The following is a 14,634-nucleotide window of genomic DNA, read 5'->3' as shown; positions in this document are numbered from 1 at the left end:
GGGGTTATGGGGTCACAGGGAAAGGACGGGGCAGTGGGTCTAGGTAGCATGCTCTTTCAGAGGGTCAGTTTACACTCGATGGGCCAAATGGTCCCCTTCTGCACCGTAGGGATTCTATGATTCCATGAAGGTAAAGGACCCTGGATTATCTTCATTGTCTCAGCCCACAATTGAACACTAAATCAGCTAATGTAGCACAGTCAGAGGATTGATCCTGGTACTCTGGCAGTCCATATTCCCAGTGTTTTCTTTTGGAGCAAACTAAACGATCTTTGACCCTCTTTCAAATTTTAAAATTAAGTGAACAAATACAAACTATAGCTAGAATTCAAATGTTGTGCTTTTTAAGAAAAATGATGCAGCCCAGCCTGCATGCACAAGCTCCTCTCTCCTTCTCTTTATTTCTGAAGTAAAGGGCATCAAATGACAGCTGATCACTGTTTAAAGTTACTTCAAAAATCCTTCAAAATAGGAGTACAGTTGAACCAGTACACAAATTCTTAATTCTGAACCACACGAGATCTACATTTAACTATTTTACTTGAAGACACCCAAAGTACTTCAGCTCAGAACGATCGGCTGAACGTGAAGGAAGCCTTAATTCAAACAAATGACTTGTGGCAAACACTTACCTTGACAGGGATTTCGTGGTGCCTGTGTTTGGACTGACCATTTGCTTCCCCCTTCTCAAACATCATCTTCAAGCTGTTCAATGGGACATTAAATTTCTCAATTCTAGGAGAGATTGTCAAATCTTGTGCTGTTCCATTCGCCACTTCGTTTCCCTCTTTCAAAAGCATTCGTTCCATCTTTAAATCAGCCTGGCCTTCACTCTCTATACCAGGATAAGGAAATCTGCTCAAGACCCCTGGGCTCCTGGGAGACTTGACTCTTATGGTGGTCTCCGAATTTTGATCCGACTCACTTAGAGGCACGAAACCGGTGTCTGCTTTTGGGCCGACAGAAGCAACCCGAGCCCGGGAATCTGAACGATTAATTCTGACAGGCGACTTTTGAGGTGCTGATTGTGCGGTGGGATTTTCTGGTATTTCCCACTTCTTTTTCAAGATGCTCAATGTCCCTTTCCTCAGGGCCGGGGGAAGATTTTCAGTGTTCTGCAAGAAGACAGAATTTGAAACCCATTACAGAAAAGGAATGCTGACAGCATGGATTGAAAGTTTTGTTGTTGCTTTGCAAACAGGAAATAGTGCGCTCTCTCTCACACACATACACATACGTGTCACCAGTGCTTTGAGTTACTTAGGCAGCTGCAATCATTTAGTGCTACAACTTGTATAGGCATTTCTCCCCTCAGGGTATAGCAGAAAGTCAGGAAACTGAAGCAGGAAATGATAAAACAGCAGGGCTTCCTTATAAGGAAAAAGGAAGAACAATGAAGGGAATTGTTAAGGATTTCACTTATCAAATTAAATTAGTACATAAAACAAGGTTTTACTCAATGCAATCTAAAACGCGAGAGAAAAAAAAAAAAAAAAAAAAAAAAAGAGTACTCTCGGGCAACTTGGTAGCACTAGGACGACCTGGTTTCAAATTTCCAGCAAAGAGGTTTCAACTTTGCATTTTGGATTTTAGAAGGACAGCGCTAAAATGCTGCCCCCACTTTATATTCTCACTTCGAACTTTTCTCCAGATACCAAGCAACTTAACCATTCTCCAGACACAAGAGTAACAAAGTGCAGACAGGTGTCCAGCAGCAGCTCACAAACTACATTTTCACAAAACAAAAGTTGTCGGTTTTGCTGCTGGACAAGCTGTTGGTTTTAGATTTGCCAGTATAATCAGCGGTTGTTCAAAACCTGAGCCGGTTTTACTTATCAGCTACCTTTTAGTCAATGTTGTACTTCCAATTTCTCACCAGATGAGAAGTTGTTTTTCCCTTACGACATTTACAACACTGGTAAGGAGCCCTATATTGCTCATCTCCAGCTAATTAGTAGTGGGCTATCCTTTTATATTGAAGTGTTAGAGTGTTGGACTGGGGCCATGTTTAAGTCAGACTGGACAGGCTGCCTTCCCGGAAATAAAATAACTTGCATTTATATAGCACCTTTCCCAAAGTATCCCAAAGCACTGCACAGCCAATCAAGTATTTTGAAGTATTGCTGCTGTTGTAATGTGTGAAAAGCAACAGGCAATTTACACAGCACAGTTTCTCGAACAGGCGTGTGATGCGATTAAAAAAAAATTAAAAAAAATTTTCCCTTACAAATCAAAAAAATAAAAATACAAATAACATAACTACAATATAACATTATGTAACTAACATGGTAAACTAACCAAATAACACAAAGTAATACTCCACAGCGCCCCCACCCCCCGCCCCCTCTCCCCCTCCAAAAACACAAACAATTTACCCCCCCTCCCCCTGGGTTGCTGCTGCTGGTCATCTATCTTCCCTCTAACGTTCCGCTAGGTAGTCGAGGAACGGTTGCCACCGACTGGTGAACCCTTGAGCCGATCCTCTCAGCGCAAACTTAATCTGCTCCAGTTTAATGAACCCCGCCATATCGTTTATCCAGGCCTCCAGTCCGGGGGGTTTCGCTTCCTTCCACGAGTAAAATCCTACGCCGGGCTACTAGGGACGCAAAGGCCACGACATCGGCCTCTTTCGCCTCCTGCACTCCCGGCTCATCCGCAACTCCAAATAAAGCTAACCCCCAGCCTGGTTTGACCCGGACCTTCACCACCTTCGAGATCACTCCCGTCACTCCCCTCCAATGCCGGACACAGCCAAAACATGTGTGTGTGGTTCGCCGGGCTTCCCCCGCACCTCCCACACTTGTCCTCCACTCCGAAGAACCTGCTCAACCTTGCTCCCGTTATGTGTGCTCTATGCAGCACCTTAAATTGGATCAGGCTAAGCCTGGCACACGAGGAAGAGGAATTTACCCTGCTTAGGGCATCAGCCCACAAACCCTCCTCAATCTCCTCCCCGAGCTCTTCTTCCCATTTTCCCTTCAGTTCGCCCACCAGCTCCTCCTCCTCTTCTCTCATCTCCCGGTATATTTCTGACACTTTGCCCTCCCCGACCCACACCCCCGAAAGCACTCTATCCTGGATCCCGTGTGTCGGGAGCAGCGGAAATTCCCTCACCCGTTGTCTTGTGAACGCCCTCACCTGCATATACCTAAAGAAATTTCCCCGGGGGCAGCTTATACTTTTCCTCAAGCGCTCCCAAGCTCGCAAACGTCCCGTCTATAAATAAATCTCCCACTCTCCTGATTCCTACCTGGTGCCAGCTCTGGAATCCTCCATCCAGCCTCCCTGGGGCAAACCTATGGTTGTTCCTGATCGGGGACCCCACCGAGGCTCCCAGCACACCCCTCTGTCGCCTCCATTGCCCCCAGATACTTAATGTTGCCGCCACCATTGGGTTCGTGGTAAATGTTTTTGGTGAGAGCGGTAGTGGCGCCGTCACCAGCGCTTTTAAACTCGTCCCTTTACAGGACTTCATCTCCAATCTTTTCCACGCCGCTCCCTCTCCCTCTATCATCCATTTACGAATCATCGCCACATTGGCGGCCCAGTAGTAGTCGCCCAAATTCGGCAACGCCAGTCCCCCTCTGTCTCTGCTACGTTGTAGGAACCCCCTCCTTACCCTCGGGACCTTCCCTGCCCACACGAAGCTCGTGATGCTCCTATCTATTTTTTTTTAATTTTTTAAAAAGGCCTTAGTGATCAGTATAGGGAGACATTGGAACACAAATAGGAACCTCGGGAGGACCATCATCTTAATTGCCTGCACTCTGCCCGCCAGTGACAGCGGCTGCATGTCCCACCTTTTGAAATCCTCTTCCATTTGTTCCACCAGTCGGGTCAGATTAAGTCTGTGTAAGGTTCCCCAGCTCCTGGCTATCTGAATCCCCAGGTATCGAAAGTTTCTTTCCACTCTCCTTAGCGGTAGGCCATCTATCCCTCTACTCTGGTCCCCAGGGTGTATCACAAAAAGCTCACTCTTTCCCATGTTAAGCCAATATCCCGAGAAATCTCCAAACTCCCTCAATATCTGCATGACCTCGGTCATCCCCCCCACTGGGTCCGTCACATACAGCAGTAGGTCATCCGCGTAGAGTGACACTCGGTGTTCCTCTCCCCCTCTAATCACCCCTCTCCATTTTCTGGAGTCTCTCAGCGCTATGGCCAGTGGTTCAATTGCCAACGTGAACAGTAATGGGGACAACGGGCATCCCTGTCTTGTTCCCCTGTATAGTCGAAAATACTCCGACCTTTGCCGACCTGTGACCACACTTGCCTTTGGGGCCCCATAGAGGAGTTTAACCCAGCTGACAAACCAGTCCCCGAACCTCCTCAGCACCTCCCATAGATACTCCCCACTCCACCCTATCAAATGCCTTCTCTGCATCCATTGCCGCCACTATCTCTGCCTCCCCCTCTACTGGGGGCATCATTATCATCCCTAATAGCCGTCGCACGTTGACATTTAGTGGTCTCCCCTTTACGAACCCTGTCTGGTCTTCGTGCACCACCCCCGGGACACAATCCTCTATCCTCGTTGCCAGCACCTTTGCTAGCAACTTGGCGTCCACATTTAGCAGTGAGATAGGCCTATAGGACCCGCACTGCAGCGGATCTTTATCCCGCTTCAAGATTAGCGATATCGTCGCCTCAGACATTGTCGGGGGTAGGGTCCCCCCTTCTCTGGCCTCGTTAAAAGTCCTTACCAACAGCGGGGCCAACAAGTCCACATATTTTCTATAAAATTCCACCAGGAACCCATCTGGTCCCGGGGCCTTCCCTGCCTGCATGTTCCCCAGCCCCTTGGTAACCTCGTCCACCCCAATTGGCGCCCCCAGGCCTTCCACCTCCTGCTCCTCCACCCTCGGGAACCTTAATTGGTCCAAAAACTGCCGCATCACCTCTTTTCCCTCCGGGGGTTGGGACCTATAAAGTCTCTCGTAAAAGGTCTTAAACACCTCGTTTATCTTCCCTGCTCTCCGCACCGTATCTCCCTTTTCATCCCTAATTCCCCTCATCTTCCTCGCCGCTGTCCTCTTTCGCAGCTGATGGGCCAACAGGCGACTCGCCTTTTCCCCATATTCATATCTCATCCCCTGTGCCTTCCTCCACTGTGCCTCCGCCCTCCTTGTGGTCAACAGGTCGAACTCCGTCTGGAGTCGTCGCCTCTCCTTGTATAGTCCTTCATCCGGGTCCTCCGCATATTTCTTGTCTATCCTCAAAATCTCCCCCAGTAGTCTTTCCCTTTCCTTGGCCTCTATTTTCCCCTTGTGGGCCCTGATGGGAGATCAGCTCTCCTCTGACCACCGCCTTTAGTGCTTCCCATACTACTCCCACTTGGACCTCCCCGTCGTCATTGGCCTCCAGATATCTTTCGATACATCCCCGCACCCTTCCACAGACTCCCTCATCCGCCAGTAATCCCACATCCAGTCGCCAGAGTGAACGCTGCTCCCTCTCCTAGTTCCAGGTCCACCCAGTGTGGGGCATGATCTGAAACAGCTATGGCTGCGTACTCAGTTCCCTCCACCCTCGAGATCAGTGACCTTCCCAAAACAAAGAAATCTATCCGGGAATACACCTTGTGAACATGGGAGAAGAAGGAGAACTCTTTGGCCTTCGGCCTAACAAATCTCCACGGATCCACTCACCCCATTTGGTCCATAAACCTCCTAAGCACCGTGGCCGCTGCCGGCCTTCTTCCGGTCCTAGATCTAGATCTATCTAACCCTGGGTCCAACACGGTGTTGAAGTCCCCCCCCATTATCAGGTTTCCTACCTCCAGGTCCGGGATACGTCCCAGCATCCGCTTCATAAATCCCGCATCATCCCAATTCGGGGCATATACGTTAACCAACACGACCTCCATTCCCTCCAGTCTGCCACTCACCATCACAAATCTGCCTCCGCTGTCTGCTACAATGTTCCTAGCTTCGAATGACACCCGTTTCCCCACCAGTATGGCCACCCCTCTGTTCTTTGCATCCAGCCCTGAGTGGAACACCTGTCCCACCCATCCTTTCCTTAACCTAACTTGGTCTGCCACCTTCAGGTGCATCTCCTGAAGCATTGCGCAGGTCAAGGACACACAGCCTGAGTGAGAGAGATACAGACCGAGTGAGAATTTGGTAATTTGGTGCAGTGAGGTAATTCGGTGAAGAGTGGGAGAAGGTGCTTTTTCCCTACTGTTTTGTTCTCTCTCTTTCTTCGGGCCTAATTTCGGGAGCCGTTCGGAAACTTCCTGGTTTCCAGTTTTTTTCCCCAAAAGTGACGTCAGAGGGAAGCTGTGATCTGAGTGGTTGATAGCAAATCTGCCCCAAATTATAAAAAAAAACACAGCTAAACTCATAAACTTAAATTAAACTAATTAATTAATTAGTGATGGCTGGTCAGGTGATGTGCTTGAGCTGCTTGATGTGGGAGCTGGCAGATCCCATTGCGAGCTGCAGCGACCACATCTGCAGTAAGTGTTGGCTGCTCGAAGAGCTCCGGCTCAGAGTTGATGAGCTGGAGTCTGAGCTTCAAACACTGAGGCACATCCGGGAGGGGGAGACTTACCTGGACACTGTGTTTCAGGAGGCAGTCACACCTGTCAGAGTAAGTAGTTTAAATCCTGCCAGTGGCCAGGGACAGCAGGGTGTGACTGCAAGTCAGGCAGGTAAAGGGAACCAGCAGTCAGGAACTCAGGAGCCTCAGCCCTTGACTCTGTCCAACAGGTATGAGGCACTTGCTCCCTGTGTGGATGGCGAACAGGGCTGCAGGAAGGATGAGTCAGCTAACCAAGGCACCATGGTTCAGCAGGCCATTCAAGGGGAGGGAGTAAATAGGCAAGTTGTAGTTGTAGGGGATTCTATTATCAGGGGGATAGATAGTATCCTTTGTGAGCAGGATAAAGAGTCCCGCATGGTATGTTGCCTGCCCGGTGCTAGGGTGCGGGACATCTCTGACCGGCTTGAAAGGATACTGGAGAGGGAGGGGGAGGATCCAGTTGTTGTGGTCCATGTCGGTACCAACAACATAGGCAAGTCTAGGAAAGAGTACCTGTTTAGAGATTATAAAGAGCTAGGATTCAAATTAAAAAACAGGTCCTCAAGGGTCATAATCTCCGGATTACTGCCCGAGCCACGTGCAAATTGGCATAGGGAGGCAAGAATAAGGGAAGTTAACACGTGGCTGAAAGAGTGGTGTGGGAAAGAGGGGTTCCTTTTCATGGGACACTGGCATCAGTTTTGGGACAGGGGGGACCTATACCGTTGGGATGGTCTCCACCTGAACCGAGCTGGGACCAGTGTTCTGGCGAAAAGAATAAATAGGGTGGTCAATAGGACTTTAAACTAAAGACTGGGGGGGGGGGGGGGGGGGGGGGGGGGAGAAAGTCAGGGAACCAAGAGGTGAAGTAATCAGTGGGAAGCGTACTTTAAAGATCTTAAATAAGGGAGCACTTAGGAGGCAGTGATCATAATATGGTAGAATTCAATCTCCAATTTGAAAGAAAGAAGGTAGAATCAGATGTAAAGGTGTTACAGTTAAATAAAGGTAACTACAGGGGCATGAGGGAGGAACTGACGAAAATCGACTGGGAGCAGAGCCTAGTGGGAAAGACAGTAGAACAGCAATGGCAGGAGTTTCTGGGAGTAATTGAGGACACAGTACAGAGGTTCATCCCAAAGAAAAGAAAGGTTATCAGAGGGGGGGGATTAGGCAGCCATGGCTGACAAAGGAAGTTAGGGAATGCATCAAAGCAAAAGAGAAAGCCTATAATGTGGCAAAGAGTAGTGGGAAGTCAGAAGATTGGGAAGGCTACAAAAACAAACAGAGGATAACAAAGAGAGAAATAAGGAAAGAGAGGATCAAATAGGAAGGTAGACTAGCCAGTAACATTAGGAATGATAGTAAAAGTTTCTTTAAATACATTAAAAACAAACGGGAGGCAAAAGTTGACATTGGGCCGCTCCAAAATGACGCTGGTAATTTTGTGATGGGAGACAAGGAAATAGCTGAGGAACTAAATAAGTACTTTGCGTCAGTCTTCACAGTAGAAGACATGAGTAATATCCCACCAATTCCGGAGAGTCAGGGGGCAGAGTTGAATATGGTAGCCATCACAAAGGAGAAAGTGCTAGAGAAACTAAGAGGTCTAAAAATTGATAAATCTCCGGGCCCAGATGGACTACATCCTAGAGTTCGAAAGGAGATAGCTGAAGAAATAGTGGAGGCGTTAGTTATGATCTTTCAAAAGTCACTGGAGTCCGGGAAAGTCCCAGAGGATTGGAAAATCGCTGTTGTAACCCCCCTGTTCAAGAAGGGAACAAGGAAAAAGATGGAAAATTATAGGCCAATTAGCCTAACCTCTGTTTGTTGGCAAGATTCTAGAATCCATTGTTAAGGATGAGATTTCTACATTCTTGGAAGTGCAGGGTCAGATTAGGACAAGTCAGCATGGATTTAGTAAGGGGAGGTCGTGCCTGACAAACCTGTTAAGAGTTCTTTGAAGAGATAACAAACAGGTTAGACCAAGGAGAGCCAATGGATGTTATCTATCTTGACTTCCAAAAGGCCTTTGATAAGGTGCCTCACGGGAGACTGCTGAGTAAAATAAGGGCCCATGGTATTCGAGGCAAGGTACTAACATGGACTGACGATTGGCTGTCAGGCAGAAGGCAGAGAGTTGGGATAAAAGGTTCTTTTTCGGAATGGCAACCGGTGACGAGTGATGTCCCGCAGGGTTCAGTGTTGGGGCCACAGCTGTTCTCTTTATATATTAACGATCTAGATGACGGGACTGGGGGCATTCTGGCTAAGTTTGCCGATGATACAAAGATAGGTGGAGGGGCAGGTAGTATGGAGGAGGTGGGGAGGCTGCAGAAAGATTTAGACAGTTTAGGAGAGTGGTCCAAGAAATGGCTGATGAAATTCAACGTGGGCAAGTGCGAGGTCTTGCACTATGGAAAAAAGAATAGAGGCATGGACTATTTTCTAAACGGTGACAAAATTCATAATGCTGAAGTGCAAAGGGACTTGGGAGTCCTAGTCCAGGATTCTCTAAAGGTAAACTTGCAGGTTGAGTCCGTAATTAAGAAAGCAAATGCAATGTTGTCATTCATCTCAAGGGGCTTCGAATATAAAAGCAAGGATGTACTTCTGAAGCTTTATAAAGCATTAGTTAGGCCCCATTTAGAATACTGTGAGCAATTTTGGGCCCCACACCTCAGGAAGGACATACTGGCACTGGAGCGGGTCCAGCGGAGATTCACACGGATGATCCCAGGAATGGTAGGCCTAACATACGATGAACGTCTGAGGATCCTGGGATTATATTCATTGGAGTTTAGGAGGTTGAGGGGAGATCTAATAGAAACTTACAAGATAATGAATGGCTTAGATAGGGTGGACATAGGGAAGTTGTTTCCATTAGCAGGGGAGACTAGGACCCAGGGGCACAGCCTTAGAATAAAAGGGAGTCACTTTAGAACAGAGATGAGGAGAAATTTCTTCAGCCAGAGAGTGGTGGGTCTGTGGAATTCATTGCCACAGAGGGCGGTGGAGGCCGGGACGTTGAGTGTCTTTAAGACAGAAGTTGATAAATTCTTGATTTCTCGAGGAATTAAGGGCTATGGAGAGAGGGCGGGTAAATGGAGTTGAAATCAGCCATGATTGAATGGCGGAGTGGACTCGATGGGCCGAATGGCCTTACTTCCACTCCTATGTCTTATAGCCACGTCTGCCCTCAGTCCTTTCAAGTGCGCGAACACTCGGGCCCTTTTAATCGGCCCATTTAGGCCTCTCACGTTCCACGTGATCAGCCGGACTGGGGGGGTTGCCCGCCCCCTTCCCATGTCGACTAGCATCACCCTCTCTAGGCCAGTCCCACGTCCCGGTTCCGCGCATCCACCCGTTCCCCAGGCGGCGCATTCCAGCCCCGACCACCTTTTCTTTTACCAGTTCCTCTTCGATCTCTGCAGCAGCAACCCAGTTATCCCCCCCCCCCCACCCCGCTAGATCCCCATCTAGCATGATTGCTCCCCCCATATTGCTTCCGAAAGTCAGCTGACTTCAACTGACCCCAGCTTCTCCCGCTCTCTCCTTGACTGACCCCCCCCCCCCCCCCCCCCCCCCCCCCCGTGTGGGGAACTCCCATCTACCTTGCACCTATCTTCCCGCCATCATCTTTCTGGCGCGGGAACAAGAACAATAAGCCCAGTGTTCTCTATAGTTATCCCGCCCCTTGTGGCGCAGCTCCCTCTGCCGCCCAACTCCCATTCCCCACCTATGTCTCTTCTTCCCCCCCCACCGGCGCCCACATTTCTTAGTGTCCCCCCCTTCCCAATTTACATCTCTATATACATCGGCATTGTCCTTTCCCCTCTAACATCAGTCCCTCAGTTCTGATCCAGTTTCTCGTTTTTAATGAAGGTCCATGCTTCTTCCGCCGTTTCGAAGAAGTGATGCCTCTCCTGGTGAGTGACCCACAGTCGCGCCGGCTGCAGCATCCCGAACTTCACCTTATTCTTGTGTAGCACCTCCTTGGCTCGATTAAAACTCGCCCTCCTTCTCGCCACCTCCGCACTCCAATCCTGGTACACGCGTACCACCGCATTCTCCCATCTACTACTTCGTACCTTTTTGGCCCATCTCAGAACCACCTCTCTGTCATTGAAGCGATGAAATCGCATGATCGTCGCCCTAGGTGGTTCTCCCGCCTTAGGTCTCCTCGCAGGGACCCGATGAGCCCCATCCACTTCCAAGGGGCCCGAGGGGGCCTCAGCTCCCATTAGCGAGCGTAGCATCGTGCTCACGTAAGCCCCGCCGTCCGCTCCTTCCACTCCCTCGGGGAGATCCAGGATCCGAAGGTTCGTTCTCAGTGATCTGTTTTCTAGGACTTCAATCCTTTCAATGCACTTTTTGTGGAGCGCCTCGTGCGTCTGCGTTTTGACCGCCAGGCCCAGGATCTCATCCTCATTATCCGTCACCTTCTGCTCCACCACGCAGAGCTCCATCTCCTGGGTCCTTTGTGTCTCCTTAAGCCCCTCAATTGCTTGTAGCATCGGGGCCAGCACCTCCTTCTTAAGCAGCTCCACACACCGTCTCAAAAATTCGTCCTGGTCCGGCCCCCATGTCGCCTGGGCTCTCTCCGCCGCCAGCTTGCTCCTTTTTTCTTCTGTCCCTGTCCTCGAGGATTCTTCGCGATCAGGCCGCCGATATTTTTCTTTTTCGTTGGGGGGGTGGGGGGGAAGGGGGGGGGACCTCCCTGTTGTCTCACCCCACACTGGGTTTCGTCCCGGAAAAATTCCCCGTTGGGGCTCTTAAAAGAGCCCGAAGGTCCGTTCGAGCTGGAGCCGCCGAAACGTGCGGCTTAGCTGGTCATCACCGCAACCGGAACGTGATGCGATTTTTTAAGTGATGTTGGCTTAAAGGATAAATATTGTTCAGGACACTGCTCGTCTTCAAAAATACAGCCATGGGATCTTTTACATCCTCTGTTTAACATCCAGTGCAAAGTACAGCACCTCAGACAGTACTGCATTTGAGAGTGTTCGCCTGGATCAACAAAACAAGAACAAAGAACAAAGAAATGTACAGCACAGGAACAGGCCCTTCGGCCCTCCAAGCCCGTGCCGACCATGCTGCCCGACTAAACTACAATCTTCTACACTTCCTGGGTCCGTATCCCTCTATTCCCATCCTATTCATGTATTTGTCAAGATGCCCCTTAAATGTCACTATCGTCCCTGCTTCCACCACCTCCTCCGGCAGCGAGTTCCAGGCACCCACTACCCTGTGTAAAAAACTTGCCTCGTACATCTCCTCTAAACCTTGCCCCTCGCACCTTAAACCTATGCCCCCTAGTAATTGACCCCTCTACCCTGGGGAAAAGCCTCTGACTATCCACTCTGTCTATGCCCCTCATAATTTTGTAGACCTCTATCAGGTCTCCCCTCAACCTCCTTCGTTCCAGTGAGAACAAACCGAGTTTATTCAACCGCTCCTCATAGCTCATGGGTCCAAGCTTCTGGAGCATCCCCTCCAATTATTTTTTGTTGTGTGCAACCTATTCATTTAAATGTGTGGGCCCTTGAAATGGTTTTGTGCAGCAAATTAAAGGGGACCGATTTGTGTTTGACCTGTGTGGGAACTTTCAGGTTGCTGCGTGGCCTAGATGGAACAATGCTCAGAAGGTATTAGGACAATCAACCACGAGCAGAGGGGAGATGAGGCAGCCACCTATCAAGGCGGACTCGGAAAATTTCCCCTGCCTAGTTTTGGTACGAACTTCAATAACCCACAGCTCCCCAAAGTGACATGGCCAGAGTGGTTCACAGGACCCCACATCCATGGATCCAGAAGAACATCTCAAAAATAAATGCCTCACTTCCGGTGGTGGCCATGGTGCGAGTGGTCGCATACAGGGCAGCTCCTGCTTGAAGGCGTCGAAAAGAGCTCTTTTTATCCAAAATCGGGTGCAACTTCGACAGAAAGGTGTAGTTGGAGGTCGGAGTAGTTCCCCCCGGGAGTGGTAGGTCTGCTGGTTATCAAACCCGGCAGAAGGTGAAGGGCTTGGAAAGGACCTGTGGCACAGCAGCCAGTGGAAGGCTGGCGGAGGGGGAAGGGCCAGTGCAAGTAGCAACGCCCAAGGTGTAACAGTTGATAGCTTTCATCAAGGAAGAGTTCTGTCGGCAGAGGAAGAAGTTGCTGGAGGATCGATCAAAGGCCACTGAAGGGGCTGTGGCACCCCTGAAGGGATCGATGGAGGGTGGAGAAATGTTTGCAGGCGCAGGGATCACAGATCTGAGAGATTGAGGGGGGGGGGGGGGATGTCGAACCACAGCGATCGGGTGGTGGCATTAGAGGCGGAGATCTTAGGAGACCCAAGACCTACATTCTCGGGATACAAGTTAAATGTAGGGAAAAGCGAAGTGAAAAGCAGTGAACGAGTTGGGTCGGCGAGCCAATCTCAGGGGGGGGGAATGCCATTTAAAGTGGCCAGAGACTGGTTTAGATACCTGGGGATTCAGGTAGCGAGGGAATGGGCGATGCTACACAAATGGAATTTAACAAACTGGTGGTGGAGGTTGGACACCTTGCACCTGACTCTGGCAGGGAGGGTCCAAGTGGTGAAGATGAACATTCTGCCAAGGTTGCTGTTCATATTCCAGACACTCCCGATTTCTGTACCAAACGCCTTCTTTTAAAAACTGGATATGATTATTTCAGACTTTGTATTGTCAGGGAAGGTGCTAAGGGTTAAGAGGACCCTGTTACAGAGACAGAGGCAGAGGGAGGGTTGGCGTTGCCGAACCGGTTACATTAAAACTTGCCGGCAAATATGGAGAAGGTGAGGCAGTGGTGAGAAGGAGAAGGGGTAGTAGAATGGAGGAAGAATCCTGTAGGGGGTCCAGCTTTGAGGGCTATGGTGATGGCAGCATTGCCGATGGTGCCAATGAAACACTCGGGAGACCCTTAATAGTGCAGGCCACGGTGAAGGTCTGGAACCAGCTGAGGAGGCACTTCAGGATAGAGGGGATGTCGGTGTTAACGCCGTTGTGCAAAAACCACGGTTTTGAGCCGGGGAGGCGAATAGATGGCATGTAAAGGAAGTGGGACTGGTTAAGCGGAGGGATTTGCCAGTATAGAGGAACTGAAGAAAAGGATAGAGCTCCCGAGAGGAAGTGAGTTTAGGTACCTGCAGGTAAGGGACTTCACGCAGGAGGTTTGGAAAGAGTTCTCCAGGTTCCGAGGTACACCCTGTTGGAGCGACTGCTGCTTCCAGATGTGGAAGGGGAGGGCAGGACCGGAGACATATATGGGTGACTGGGAGAGCAGGGAGGTGAGCAGGTGATGAAGATTAAGGAGACGTGGGAGGGGATAAACTGGGAAGCATGGAGTGAGGCGCGACAGACAGTTAGCCCGATACAGTTCAAGGCGGTATACAGGATATACATGACTCAGGCGAGAATGAGTGGGATCTTCCAGGGAGTGACAGGAGTGCAAGAGGTGTGGGCGAGGACCAGCAAATCATGTTCATATGTTCTGGGGCTGCGAAAAGTTGGGGAGATTTTGGGCAGGAGTGTTTGCAGCATTAAGGAGGATAGTGGGGGAGGATGTTGAGCCGGACCCATTGTTGCCGATATCTGGGATATCGGAGAAGCCTGAGCTGATGGAGGGGAGGAGGGCCGATGTTGTGGCCTTCGCCTCTGATTGCCTGGTGAAGAATTCTGCTGGAGTGGCGGTCAGCAACACCTGCAGCCTGGCTGGGGGACTTGTACGATTTTCCTAGTTTGGAAAAGATTAAGTACGAATTAAGGGGTCCAGCGGAGGGCTTCGCGGCAAGGTGGGGGATGTTTGTGGCCGTGTTTGAGGAGCTGTTCGTCGCAGGGGGTTGGGGTGAATAAGGGAAACATTTGTACAAACTGTTGTGTTGGGGAGTTTGTTCCCCGAATTGTTTATGTTTTGTAACCTTTTATATGCACGTTTGGAATAAAATACATTTGAAAAAAAATGTGCATCACTGCAGCAAAGGTGATGGAAACAGATTCAACAGAAACTTTCAAAAGGGAATTTGATAACTAATTGAAAAGGTAAATTGGTAAAGTGGGACGAATTGGACAGCTCTTGCGAAGAGACGGGCTGAATGGCCTC

The 14,634-nt window shown here is 49.7% G+C and overlaps 1 protein-coding gene across 8 annotated transcripts in view; it reads right to left on the bottom strand.

Moving 5' to 3' along the window:
- lima1a (LIM domain and actin binding 1a) overlaps positions 1–14,634 on the bottom strand; it is a 164,380-nt gene that overhangs the window by 57,036 nt on the left and 92,710 nt on the right. For 7 of the 8 annotated variants that reach the window (XM_072493968.1, XM_072493966.1, XM_072493970.1 and 4 more), the window contains one exon: positions 633–1,115. The exons of the other annotated variant lie outside the window; for it this stretch is intronic. In XM_072493968.1, the coding sequence (XP_072350069.1) occupies positions 633–1,115 (483 nt within the window). The remainder of the gene's footprint in view (positions 1–632; positions 1,116–14,634) is intronic. 8 annotated transcript variants of the gene reach the window in all.

Source organism: Scyliorhinus torazame, chromosome X (assembly GCF_047496885.1).
Source record: "Scyliorhinus torazame isolate Kashiwa2021f chromosome X, sScyTor2.1, whole genome shotgun sequence".
NCBI lineage: Eukaryota > Metazoa > Chordata > Chondrichthyes > Carcharhiniformes > Scyliorhinidae > Scyliorhinus > Scyliorhinus torazame.
The sequence above is the reverse complement of the archived record's forward strand: the minus strand, read 5'-3'. Positions and strand labels throughout refer to the sequence as shown.